At 38.9% G+C, this 13,691-nt stretch overlaps 1 protein-coding gene across 1 annotated transcript; it reads right to left on the reverse strand.

Annotated features, from left to right (window-relative positions):
• Positions 1-9,032: 9,032 nt before the first annotated feature.
• LOC126885952 (uncharacterized) lies at positions 9,033-13,392 on the reverse strand. Its single transcript, XM_050652774.1, has 3 exons — positions 13,341-13,392; positions 13,013-13,232; positions 9,033-11,369 (listed from the first exon to the last, which is right to left on the reverse strand). The coding sequence occupies exons 1-3, from the start codon at positions 13,368-13,370 to the stop codon at positions 9,130-9,132; spliced, it is 2,490 nt and encodes an 829-aa protein (XP_050508731.1). The 5' UTR covers positions 13,371-13,392; the 3' UTR covers positions 9,033-9,129.
• Between the last annotated feature and the right edge of the window lie 299 nt (positions 13,393-13,691).

Below are 13,691 nucleotides of genomic sequence, written 5' to 3' on the forward strand. Positions count from 1 at the left end.
ATGGGGAGCAGGTTGCAACCATAGCCGTGCGCCCTACAAAAGCGGAAGAATTACGTAAATATAAAAAGATAGCGATAGCTGGACGGACTGTCCCATAATGGAAAGGTACATTCCTTCAAGGTAATACCACTATAGACACAACACCTACGAGTGCAAGGGGGAAAGCAGGGTAGCGTGCTGCTACAACTGCTTCAAAACGGGACACACAGCGACGCGGTGTAGCAGCGTCCCATACTGTCTAACGTGTAAAGATGAGGGACACAGAATGGACCGAATGCAATACCCAACCTACAGTGCGTGGGGTGGCGTGGGTGTACGGCAGAGGAGGGGAAAGGGAAGCCCAGAGATGTGCGTAAAGTGAAAAGATGAGAGGTGGTTTCGCGGAGAACGGGAGTGGGCCCGTATACAGCTACCAGCGAAACAGGAAGCCACTTCTCACAGGGTTTTACGGGAGATAGGTTATATTACGAATCGAGCACCTAGTTATTTTATTTATACAAATTTTCTTTATATATTTTACTTATTGAATAATTTTATTTATATAAATTTTATCTATTTTGTCTATTTATTTATTTTATTTATACCTACTTATTTATTTATTTTAGTTTGTAGGAATTTTAATCCATCGAAAAGACGCGAATCCGTTGCAGATAAGACCTCAGGGAACTGAACCAAAGTGAACCTCAAGGATCAACTTGATATACGGATATTGCAGGTCAACGTGGGCAGAGCGCGCCGAGCGCACGACCATATCCACGCAAAAGCCTGCAAGCTAGATACAGACCTGCTTATCGTGCTTGAGCCAAACAAAAAGATCACGTCAGGCGGTGGTTGGGTTCAAGATAATGGATAGAACGTGGCAGTGCTTATTAGCAATGGGGATGTGTGAATGCAGAGCATTGTCAGGGGAGGAAATCATATCCTCATTAAGCTGAGGGATTTTAGCCTCCTGGCATGCTATATATCTCCGAACATCCCTATGATGAGATATGAAACCATTGTTGATGAAATATTGAGCGCCGCCATAAACGAAAAAGGAATACTGATCGCCGGGGACATTAACGCGAAATATAGATTAGGGGGTTCCCCCATCAATGAAAAAAGGGGGAATTCTGGAACGAATTTATAGCCCAGGCTGGCCTCCAAGTATTAAATAACGACAAGCCAACCTTCGTAAGAGGGGGCCAGCCAATCACATTCCACATTCCACATTCACGAACGAAGGGCTATCCAGAAAAGTACATGGATGGGATGTCTTCGACGATCAGTTGTTCGCCTACCACCGTTACATAAAGTTCGAAATAGAGACAAAAGGGATGGTAAGATGGCCGATAGGTCACACGGAAACTTATTTCAACAAAAGTAGGTACTTATCGGAGGTCATAAAGATAAACGAAGAAGAGATTTTTGCCCTTGGCTAACTGTGAAGAGCTCTACAAAAGCAACAAAGTTGGCCACCGTGAAGAGGAAGAACAATAAAAAATCCCCCTGTTGGTGGGCGGATGAAGTAGAAGGTCTCCGAGCTCGAAGATATTACACGAGAAGCCAGGGCAACCTCGACCTCAAAGAAATATACAAAGAAATAAAGAGAACGCTAAGTAAAAAAATAAAACAAGAGAAAAAGGAAAAGTGGCAGATCCTCATAAAAGCATTGGACGAGGATATATGGGGCGATGCGTACAAGATCACAATGAAGACGTTGAAGATAATCGCCCCATATAGACTCAACGAAGACCAGCGGATGAAATCAGCTGAACGCCTCTTCCCCACTAAGGAAATACAAAACTTTATCAAGATATTCCGAACGATGGTCGACGGTTCACGGAAGAAGAAACAAGAAACGCTGGTCAGGAAATGAAGGCAGGGAAAGCTCCCGGCCCTGACGGGCTGCTACCAGAGGCAATAAAGATTATAGCAACAGAGAAACTAGGTTTGATCCGAAGAATATGTAACGATCTACTACAGAAGCAAGAGTTTCCCAGGGACTTAACGGAAGCGAACCTGGTTCTACTTCTAAAGCCTGGGAAACACCCCGATTCAGCAGTGTCTTATCGATCAATATGCCTCCTGGAATGCCTTGGTAAGTTCTATGAAAGACTTATCAAGAGGAGACTGGAAGGCGTGTTAGAAGATGAGAGAGTGTTAACAAATCAACAATATGGATTTCTAAAAGTCAGATCGACATTCGATGCGGGACGTGGCTAAGGCAAGCAGGAAAAGATGTTTGGTCCTTGTTCTGTTGGACATAAAAAATGCTTTTAACTCGGCTAACTGGGGCCTCATAGTAGATCGAATCGTCGAATTTGGGGCTTCAGAATATGTGTCCAACATAATAAAGGACTATCTATCTATCTGAAAGATCCGTATGCATATCAAAGAAGAAAAATAAAGAAATGGCTGCGGGAGTACCCAGGGGTTCGTCCTGGGACCCTTACTTTGGAACATACTATATAACGGGGTACTAGAAAAACACAGGAAGAGAGAAGTGAGAGCGATGGCATACGCAGACGATCTAGTCCTACTGGCCGGAGACGATACGAATTTGGGAATAACAGATAAAGTAAATGAAGCGATACGAACGACCGCGGTGTGGATAGAAAAGAACGACCTAAGACTGGCAGTAGGAAAGACAGAAGCAATAATCTTGAGGGGACCAAGAAAGAGAAACGACATAACTTTTAAATATTAAGGCTCCGAAATAAGACCCCAAAGGACTGTTAGGTACCTGGGAATAACGTTAGATGACAGACTTTCTTTCGGACAACATGTGCAAGAAGCATGTCGGAAGGCGGAAACAAGACCTCAACACTGAACAAATTCATGCCCAACATCGGGGGTCCCGGATCCCAAAAGAGAACAGTAGTGCTACAATCTATATTATCTATAATATACGGGGCCCCAGTGTGGCACGAGGTCCTTCGGATGAAAAAATATAAAGACATGCTTCTCAGGGCCCAAAGAAAATCCCTGATCAGGGTGTGCAGTGCGTACAAAACTGTATCAACCATTGCCTTACAGGTGGTGGCTGGTTATGTGCCGGTGCACATCCTGGCCAGGGAGAGAGTCCGAATGTACCGGAGGGGCAACGGGGTGATAGGTTCAGGGCCACAGGAAATAGCTACAAGTCTATAGATGTGGCAGAGGGAATGAGCAGCCGAAGTCGGAAAGGCGGACTGGACAAGATTCCTGATCCCGGACGTAGTGAGGTGGTACGGATGTCGGCATCGGCGCGTCAACTATTGCTTCACACAGTTTTTGACGGGGCATGGATCATTCAGGAAATATACCCATCGTATTGGGAAAACTGAGAACAATCTACGTCCTGAGTGTGGGGTGGTGGATGACGCTCAGCATGTCGTGTTCGTATGCCCCACATATCACGCGAGGCGTACCGAGCTGCAGCTGGGCCTATGATCCCCTCTAGACGAGCCTTGCGAGCTAATCGGTAAAGCTATAGACAGCAAGCGAGACTTCGACCTGATCATTGCTTTTGCCACAAAGACCATAAAGCATAAAGAAGAAGAAGAGGCGACTACAGGCGGGATGAGCGTTTATTTATTTTATAACGGTGTCTTGTGTCGTAGAAGGCAGCCAGCGGAGGGAGGACACTTTACATCCAAACTTCGCTGTCTGCCTATATTTTCTTATCTGGTTTTACTTCTTTATTTATTAATTTTATTGTGCTTTATTTATTTATTTGAACCATTTATTAATATAATCAGTATTATTTCTACAATTTTTTATCGTTTATTTTTTAACAAATTTTATTTATTTATTTATTTATTTCGTGCACGTCGTGAGAGACAGCCGAGCCAGTATGAGGAAGACTCTCTACATCTGGCCCATCTGACTTTTCTTGGGTATTGTTTTCGTTCTGTCTATTTTCTGTTTCTTTGTTATTATTTTGTTTGTTCTGTCCTGGGGCAGCTAGTGGGGGAGGACATTTTACATCCCACCTCGCTGACTGCCCCCCCTTTTTAACCTGGAGTAAATGGGTATGAGTGCGAGTGTGAATTGATAAATGTATGAATGATTGGTGTTACTCGTAATTGCCAACTGGTTCTGTTTTGCTAGTTCCATCGTAGATGGAGGGCTCACTGGTCGCCGAGCCCGCACATGGGTTGCGCGTGGACGGTCGCTTCACCGGCCAGTCTGGCGCAAGGCTTGTGAGGGAGGGGGGAGCGGGAGTCCATCCAATCCATGGAATACACGCGAAGAGTGCCAGAGCGGAGTTAGGAGTAAGGTCCACGGGTCAGACATGCTCGCTAAGAGCGGTTCCAGACTCGTCGGCTGGTGAAAGAGGGGGTGGGTTTAGTCGGTAAGCGGCCCGTCAAGATGAAGTAGGACAGACTAAATCGGACACACCTGGGACACAAAAAAACATTGCACTTGCTCTGGCCTTGTGTCTCGAGCACAGGTGGTCCTTAATCAATGGCCGTGGTGTCGGTGTTGTTCAAATTTGTCCGGGACGCTAATGCAAACCGGCCAGGACCCGGGACATATAGTAAGCCTGGATATTTATAATTGAGGAATAAAACGTCAGTTGTTCCAAATTTTAAATTAATTTAGTGTTAACGGTAATAATAAGTTGTATAATACGAATAACTGGTGCTACTTTAGTATATGGTTGTGGCCGGTTTGCGGGATGCAAAGTAATCGGGGCACACTTTATACTATTTTATTTGTTTATTTACAACAAACTACATACTAAAACAAGTAAGAAAAACTATGACAGTTCTTTTCGGAGTTTCTGAATGTGTTCTGACAGACGTCGGTTAATCAATCTTCTCTTCTTTTCCCAGTCGGTCAACACATATGTGGTCGTAGGTTAACTGTCAATCTGCCACAGGGCTCCCCTCCAGTGAGGAACCTACTGGTTTCGAACGGCTATGTTAACCTGTGTTGCTCATCAGACGGTTGGCATATGCACGTTCTTCCTGCACCTGTTGGGCCGCTGGAATATATGCTGGTTTGAGTCGGTCCATGGAAATTCGCTGAGGAACATTTTTGACATCCACAGTTAGAAACTTGTCACTGCGTTCTATCACTCTGAACGGGCCTGTATAGGGAGGTGTAAGCGGAGGCTTTACTTTATCAGTCCGCACAAACACATGACTCGTAGTCTGCAGATCCGGATGGACAAAGGCAGTGCGGACTGAGTGGTTGCTCGTCGGTACAGGCCGCAATGCTCCCATGGTCTGACGTAGTCGTTGGACAAAACTGTGCTCGTCGGGTGTAGCAGCACTAGGGACAAGCAGCTGTCCAGGGAGACATACTGGGGTACCATACACTAACTCAGAGGCTGTACACGCAATGTCCTGTTTGAAAGTGTTTCGAAGGCTTAGCATGACCAGAGGGAGGGCGTCAACCCACGATACATCGTCCGCGGCGATGAGAGCAGCCTTGAGGGTTCGGTGGAAACGTTCAATACATCCATTTGACTGTGGGTGGTAGGCAGTGGTTTTAATATGTTGTACACCTAGCAATCTATTGAGCTGGCGAAATAAGTGGCTCTCAAATTGCCTACCTCGATCCGTTGTTATGGTTGCTGGCACACCAAACCGAGATATCCATCCCTCAAGGAGCTTCTGCGCAACAACTTCGGCTGTAATTTCCGAGATAGGTATGGCCTCGGGCCATCTCGTGAAACGATCGATGATTGTGAGCAGGTATCGAAAGTTCTGATTTGTTGGAAGTGGGCCCACAATGTCGACATGTATGTGTGCGAATCGATCGTCTGGCATTCCTATGTCACAGGTGTAACAGTGTGACGTCCAATTTTGGCACGTTGACATTGGATGCACTCTCGTGACCACTGCTTGACTTGGCGATTCATGTTATGCCACACAAAGCGTTCGGCAATCATTCTTAATGTAGCAGCATGTCCTGGGTGGGACTGCGTGTGGAACTTCAGGAAAACGTCTCTCTGGAACACAGCTGGCACATAAACTCGTATACGACCATCTTGGACTGAACAATAAATAGGTCGTTGGCTATCTGGTAGAACTATTCGCTGAAGTTGTAAGGAGCTAGGATGATCGTTCAGAGTCTGTTGGAGAGTCTCATCTGTAGTCTGAGCTTCGGATAGCCGATTATAGTTAATGGTATTGGGTGTTGTGACAGCGCAGCGTCTACTTCGGGTCGTGAGAGACAATCGGCAACGATATTGGCTGCACCCTGAATATGTCGAATGTAAGTCGAGAATTGTCCAATAAATTCTAGTTGGCGTATCTGTCGTGGAGACTGCCGCTCATGTCGCTGTTGGAAGGCAAACGTTAAAGCTTGTGGTCAGTATAAATGGTAAACGGCATGCCCTCAAGAAAATGGCGGAAGTGATGTATGCCACTGAATATGGCCAGCAGCTCTCGGTCATAAGTGCTATAGTTTTGCTCCGTCTTAGAAAGCTTTCTAGAGAAGAAAGCGATGGGTTGTAGATGTTCACCTATAAGCTGTTGCAAAACACTGCCGACGGTAACATCTGAGGCATCAACTGACATGTTCAATTGGTCATTCGCTGCTGGGAAAACCAATTCAGTCGACGCGGCCAATAGTTCTTTGACTTTAAAGAAAGCTGCTGCAGCTGCTGGTGTTAATGTCAGTTCTTGCTTCTTTTTCTTTTGCTGAGACAGTAAGTCCGTTAATGGCATTAGTTCATTCGCAGCATTTGGTAACCAACGTCTGTAGAAATTGAGCATACCCATAAACCTTCGTAGCTGTCGATAGGTCGTAGGTTGTGGAAAGTTGCGAATTGCGCCTACTTTAGCCGGCACTGGACGAACGCCAGTTGGGGAGACCGTGGCACCCAGGAAGTTTACTTCACTTTCACGGAATTTTGATTTATCCTTGTTGATTTGAAGTCCATTTGCTTCCAGAATCCGAAGTACTGATGCCAGGTGTTTCTCATGCTCGGTATCAGTCTCCGAGGCAACCAAAATATCGTCGATGTATACATACACATATGGGCATTCTCGAAAAAGGAGATCGAGGTACCTCTGTAACGTCTGAGCAGCATTTCGCAAACCGAATGGCATTCGGAGAAAGTCGTAAAGCCCAAAGGGGGTTATTACAGCCATCTTTTGTACATTCTTCACGTCGGGGTCACCAATGTGGCCGGTTTGCGGGATGCAAAGTAGTCGGTGCACGCTTTAAACTATTTTATTTGTTTATTTACAACAAACTACATACTAAAACAAGTAATAAAAACTATGACAGTTCTTTTCGGAGTTTCTGAATGTGTTCTGACAGACGTCGGTTAATCAATCTCCTCTTCTTTCTCCAGTCGGTCAACACATATGTGGTCGTAGGTTAACTGTCAATCTGCCACATGGTCTACCCCGAGAATGCGGTCTACCTGTGCATATAGCTCTATATAGTGTACGGTGTACCGATCGCAATCTGAAAATTCTTGAAGGATTTGCGCAAAAAAAAGAAATTCCGTTCTAGAGACTCTGTAGAGGTTGTTTGTTTGATTACTGTGTTTTTGAACCTTTGTAATAAAACGACCGTATTAAGCCACGAAATCTTAATGTTACTGACAGTCGATCCGCCGGTAAAATTGCTTTCCTGCTTAATTATTACAAATGTTGAAATGAGTTCAACTAGGTGTTAAAACAGGCTGTCGTTTTGCTTGTGTGAGGGTTGCCGTTTTTTACCTTTATTGATCAATATTATTGAGTCGTGTGAGGACTACCTTCTTTTTACCATTTATTCGTTAATAATATTATATCAATAATAATTAACTTAATTGACCGTGTAATTATTAATTTGCATTCCAACTACAGTATTTCTCATGATCATCTTTCAGTGCGTCACAGTTTTTCGATTTCTTTCTAACGCATTAAATTGTATGTGACAGAAAAAAAGGCACGTCGGTGATTACATTTCGTCGGTGACATTTTTATAACATTTATTCTAGTTATTCTAGTTGTCGATAGATGGCGCCATAATAAAAAATATTTTTTTTAATTAGATAATAATACTACAAATATAATCTGTATAATTTATAAGACTACACAAATCAAAGAAAATATCATTTTATAAATGCAAGAAACACTTTTGATTTGTTTTTATTCCAAATTGAAAATAAAATGTGACAACTGTCAGATTTAACTAAAATGTCATGTTAGAATAAATGTCATAAATGTGTATTATCACGGACTTACCCTTTTTCCTATCATTTGTTACGCACTGAAAAATGATCATGATAAATACTGTAACTATATTACGCAACTAGAAGTTAAGCAGCTATACACTAGTGGAAGTTAGTGTAGGTATACTACACTATAATTATTATGTTTATTTTAATAGTGACAAAAAAATTTAAAGACAATTATAAAATGGGATTAGGTATTGAAATTCAATGTATTTTACCAAAAAACACTGAAATTAAATATTTATTACACAACTGTTGCAAAAAAAGTTAAACAAATGTTATCTTAAGGGGAAAGACGCAAAAGGTAACCTCTCAAAATTTTCAATGTGTTTTAAATGTATTTATTTTTTTCGAATACTGAGAAAACTAATAAATATTCTTAAAAAATTTAAACGCAGAATGAAAGATTAGGTTATAACCGATGGACGAATGTCCCTTAAAATAAACAAAAATTTCTTTGGAATGAAATATTTGCAATTAAAAATCACACTAACTTATTAAAATAAACATTGTAGAAGTTTTCAGGGACTTTCGTCCCTCTGTAATAACGTAATCTTTTTATTCTGCGTTTAAATTTTTCAAAAATACTTGCAGTGTTCTCGGGATTCGAAAAAAATTAATACATTTAAAACAGATTGAAAATTTTGACAGGTGACATTTTGCGCCTTTCCCCTTAAATAAAAAAATTGAATATTTTATTGAATATGAAATATAAAATGTCTACTAGTAAACGTTTTTTCATTTAATCTTGGATGATCTATAAATATAATATATTTTTGTATGTGTATTATATCTGTAGTCCCTCTTGTATCGATATGGTTTAAACTTTAGGATCTTATTCATACTGTACAATTTCGGTGCAATAAGAAAACAACATTAGTATTCTTTTATTAACTGTATTTTTAACAACACAACAACAGAAATTCTAAAATAAATTGTACAACAAACAAAGCACAAAAATTGTATCACAATTATTTTTAATGCGCACCCGCAAAATCATCAAATTCTTGCTCATATTCAGACTTTTCTACCATGTACTTTGGAAGCTGCACACCGTGCAGTTTACTGTGGACTGGTTTTGTTTCCGCACTGAAAGCGCCTTCCTCATCCCCAACTTCAAATTCTGTAGGCGTTTTCAAAGTGGGTTCTGCAACAGGTTTCTTTTTGTATTTTTTGGGACTTCTTTTCTTCTTATATACGTCTTTATGTTCTTTATAAGCTACTCTTCTTTCTACACCTTCAGATGCTGCTACTTCCAGTGTTTCTGGAATTTGTGGTTTTTTAAGAAATTCAGTTTTTTCAGCTTCCGTTAAAATTGGTTTATTTTTTGATTCATCTGGCTGTTCTTCTTCATTGTCTAATTTTTTAATGCCCTTTAGTTGATGGTAAGCTACATGAGATGACTTTGGTCGAGATTCTTGAATGAACATGCATTCTTCGTGTTGAATCTTATTCTTGTCAACACAAAGGAAACATGTCATACCATTCTTTTCGGATTTCTTACAATTTGATCGGTCCTTCTTAGTAAATTCTGCCAACACTTCTTCTACATTATGTTTGGTGGACTCAGGAATTACGTATTCTTCTTCTTCTTCTTCTTCCGCTCTTTCGTCTTTTGTTTCATCTTTTCTAGATTCTTCTCGAGATAATTCTGGAAATAGTTTTAAGTGATATTCGTCGAAGTCTTTGGAAGAGCTCTCATCTTCAGGATGTGTGTCTCGTGTTTCTTTTAGAACGCTTTCAGCAAAATGAACGGGAACCTCATATTTTTCTTTGGCATATCGAGCTCTACTACTGTCTCTATTTTTCTTATAGTTTTCGAAAATGATTGGATCGTTATCATCATTGCGCTTTTTTGGAGTCTTATGTTGGTCAATTTGCTCTTCATATTTTTCTATTGGTTCAATATCTTTGACTGGTTTTTCTTCGGTTTTTGTTTCACTAGTCTCAATTTTGTCTTTGGGTGCATTTTCTGTTTTTGGAACTGATTTGGATTCTTCGGGTTCATCGTCACTGTTATATTTTCGTTCTTTAACATAAGCATATTTTTTTTCTGAAGGGGCTGATGAATAAGAACATTGTTCATAGTTTCCACCTGTTTTAGGATCTCTGCAAACGGTACAAGTTGATCCTTCTTTTTCGACTTTCTTGCAATTTTGAGGATTCTTCTTTATATTTTCGGATTGTTGTTCTGAATAACTCTCTTCTTGATTACTTTCCTCGTAGTTTTCTGGTTCATATTGGAAACCCGCATTATAATTTTCAGGGATACTAGGTTCCTCAAATGTTTTGCGAGATCTTTCTCTTATAGAATAATATGGATCATTTTTTCTGTCTGTGTATCTTCTGTATCTAAAGTGACCGTCTTTGGCTGGAACAGAATATCTTTCCGAATATCCTTTATTATACTGAACGGGTTCTTTTTCGGAAGTATACGAACATTGGGTATATTTGGATTTAGTGTCTGAATTTACACAAACAAAGCAATTCATATCGGAATCAGATTTAGAAATTTTTCTACAATCATGGTCTTTTAAATGACTTGGAACATTTTCACTAGGTTGGCTTTCGAGATTTATATTAGCTTCTAGTTTCTTTTGATAACTAGGGTTAAAGGGTTCGACAGTCTTGGGATTATATAAATCATCAGTAATACGAGAAGCTTGAACAACTGGTTGGAAACTGTATTTTTGATAAGGTGTTAGTTTGCTGCTAGAAACATCCAACAAACCAGCAGCTAGAGGATATTGTGAAATAGTAGAACTTGATTTTCCGGTATTGTAGTCTACATAGGGTTTAGTATTTAATAGATCTAAATATTTATCATTCTTTACTGCGATCTCTTTTTCTACTTCTACATCATCTTTGTAGATTTCGTCGATTTCGTCATCGCTTTCTTTTTTTGGCTTAGCTTTTGGTTTATTTGGTCTAGGAGGTATTCTTTCCACTTCATCGGCATTCGCAGTCGCAGCTACACTGAGGGGTAATTGATGAGAAATGTAGCTAGGACCTGGTTTGATATAGTCATCTTTATTTTGATATTGCAATTGCTGCTTTCGCTGGGATTCTTCAAAGAAGTCCTTAAGAGGTGCGCTTAGGTGGTAATTTGTAGCTTGTTGAATTGGAGAAAATATTGGCAGAGACTGTGTCTGCTGCTGTTGTGGAACAAAGTTAATGGGAGGGAGAGTTAAAGGCTTCTTGTTGGTACCAGAAAGTTCTAGAACAATATTACAATAGTTATATAGAAGCAATAAAACTACAAAAATTTGTACAAAAAACATTGTGTAAAATGTCAAAAATACTGCTATTAATTTAAAAATAGATGAGTTTTGGAAAAGACATACACGAAATATGGTAAACAGAATAATTGTTTGCAATATTTACATATTGATCAATAAACAAATAGATCTAACCAGAGTAGTCCATGTCCTAATAATTTTTAATTTATTATTATTTTTTTTATTTAGCTAATGCATCGACAACTAATGGCCATTGGCATGGTAGGTACGGTGAATTTTTGCAGTTAGGTACCTAGTGTCATGTGTAGTGTATGTGTTGAATAAGTGTCTTGTTACTTTGTAAAGTCGACGTCATTGTCTTTGTAAAGAGACGCTAATTGTATCCGAACATCTGCGGTTCCTCCGGTGAGTACCGATCCCACAAGGACAAAAGCTATTTTCATTGGGTCTATTGAATAAAAAAAGTATTTGCTTTTACTTCCTCGTATTTAAGTATTTACTTAATAATAATTAAATAAAGCATTAAAGAAATGACTTTATTCAATTACTATCAAGTAAAAACTTAAATATTTGTAAGCATGTAGAAGCAAATACTTCTTTTTATTCAATAGACCCATTTATTGATTTATAATAAACGAAAAAATCCATAACCCTGGTGAGATTCGAACTCACGACCATTCGGACCTTTCGATCCAAAAGGTGGGCGCTCTTACCACTGAGCCATAAGGGGGTTTTTAATTTATTTAAACAATAATACAAAAGAAAAATAAAGTAGCATTGCTATAGAAGGAATCAAGAAAACATAAACAGGACACTTATTGAAAACAACCGAAAAGTATTGGAATTTACTATATCAGACAAAAATAAAAAACGTAATGTAGCGTAATATTTATCATAGTGTAGGAAAAGCAAATATGAAATCAGTATCTCAATATCCAAGATCAGAAGAGAATGGGGGTGTATTGATTGGGACAAATACCCGACAAAACACAAAATGGAGTAGGCTCAATAAAAATACTAAGTCACAGTTTCAGTCTGGAATGCTAAATACCAATTTTGGCATAAGAAGATGATACAAACATACAGTCGATGCATCCATGTCATAAACTGAAGATGTATTAACAATACTATGTACATGACACCAAAGTCATATCGAATTAGTTCTAAAATGTGAAATTTAGAATGAATTAAAATTTAATAAAAATTCTAATTATTTTGAACATCGGGTAGTATATTAACTGATGATAAAGAGTAACACATGAATGTCTACTGTAGGTAATAATATTATGTAAAAAACTGACTAGAAAAGAAAAGAAAGTACAGAAGAAGGGAATAATTAGAGAAATCTTTAAAATAATTCAACAAAATCAAAGAAACAAAACTTAAATCAAAATCATCATAATAAGTAAACAGTATCTAAATGTTATATACAAATAACAAATGCAGCACTAAGAAATATACACGCAATAAAATTAAATTTTATCCCATTACAAGCCATATATCAAAACCACAAATAATAAAATATGGACACTAAAATTTAATTACTTATTTAGGCAATATGAAAATGTGGTGAAAAAAGTTCTACTTTGAAACTATTGAGAATTTTTCTGTTATTACTGACCTATTGGCTGTGTATTGAAGAAACTAGAAAACCCTGTTCCACCAACAAATCCTGTCAATGCAGAGCTTTCTGCGGGTGTTCCGTCTACGGAATAATATTTGGAATAATCTGGGTGTCCATGCTCTTCTCCATCTTCACTGTTATATTCTGAATTCTCTTCGTAATCTGATCCATATTCTTCTTGAGCGAAAGATATATGTACAAGCAGTAAAAGAAATACCTAAAAAACAAACACGTATCACTCACTTTCTCTAAGTAGAAACTAACAAGAAAACTTTTAGTCACACTTTGATAAATAAACACTTTTTAGATGAAAACGGTCACTAACCTGAAGTGAAATGCTTCTAAAAAGAAGCATATTGTACTCCTCTTGGACAGTTATTATAATAAAATTAATTTGGATTGAATGGGTAAGCATTTATATAAAGCATTCCCACCTATCGATGTTAAATAATACAACGTAACTCTGAAAGCTGATTGTTTCGGTTTAAAATCAATATTTCTTAAAAACACAATCCATTCAACCGGTAATGATTGAATACGTTCCCTGAAGCAGAAAAATTCACTTTTAAAACCAATTTAGAATATTTATATACAGTGTGACAATACTATAACTAAGTTATTTCTACTTCATGTACTTACATGCAAATAAAACAACCAATCTATAGTTTCATAAAAA

Source organism: Diabrotica virgifera, chromosome 6 (genome assembly GCF_917563875.1).
Source record: "Diabrotica virgifera virgifera chromosome 6, PGI_DIABVI_V3a".
NCBI classification, from domain to species: domain Eukaryota; kingdom Metazoa; phylum Arthropoda; class Insecta; order Coleoptera; family Chrysomelidae; genus Diabrotica; species Diabrotica virgifera.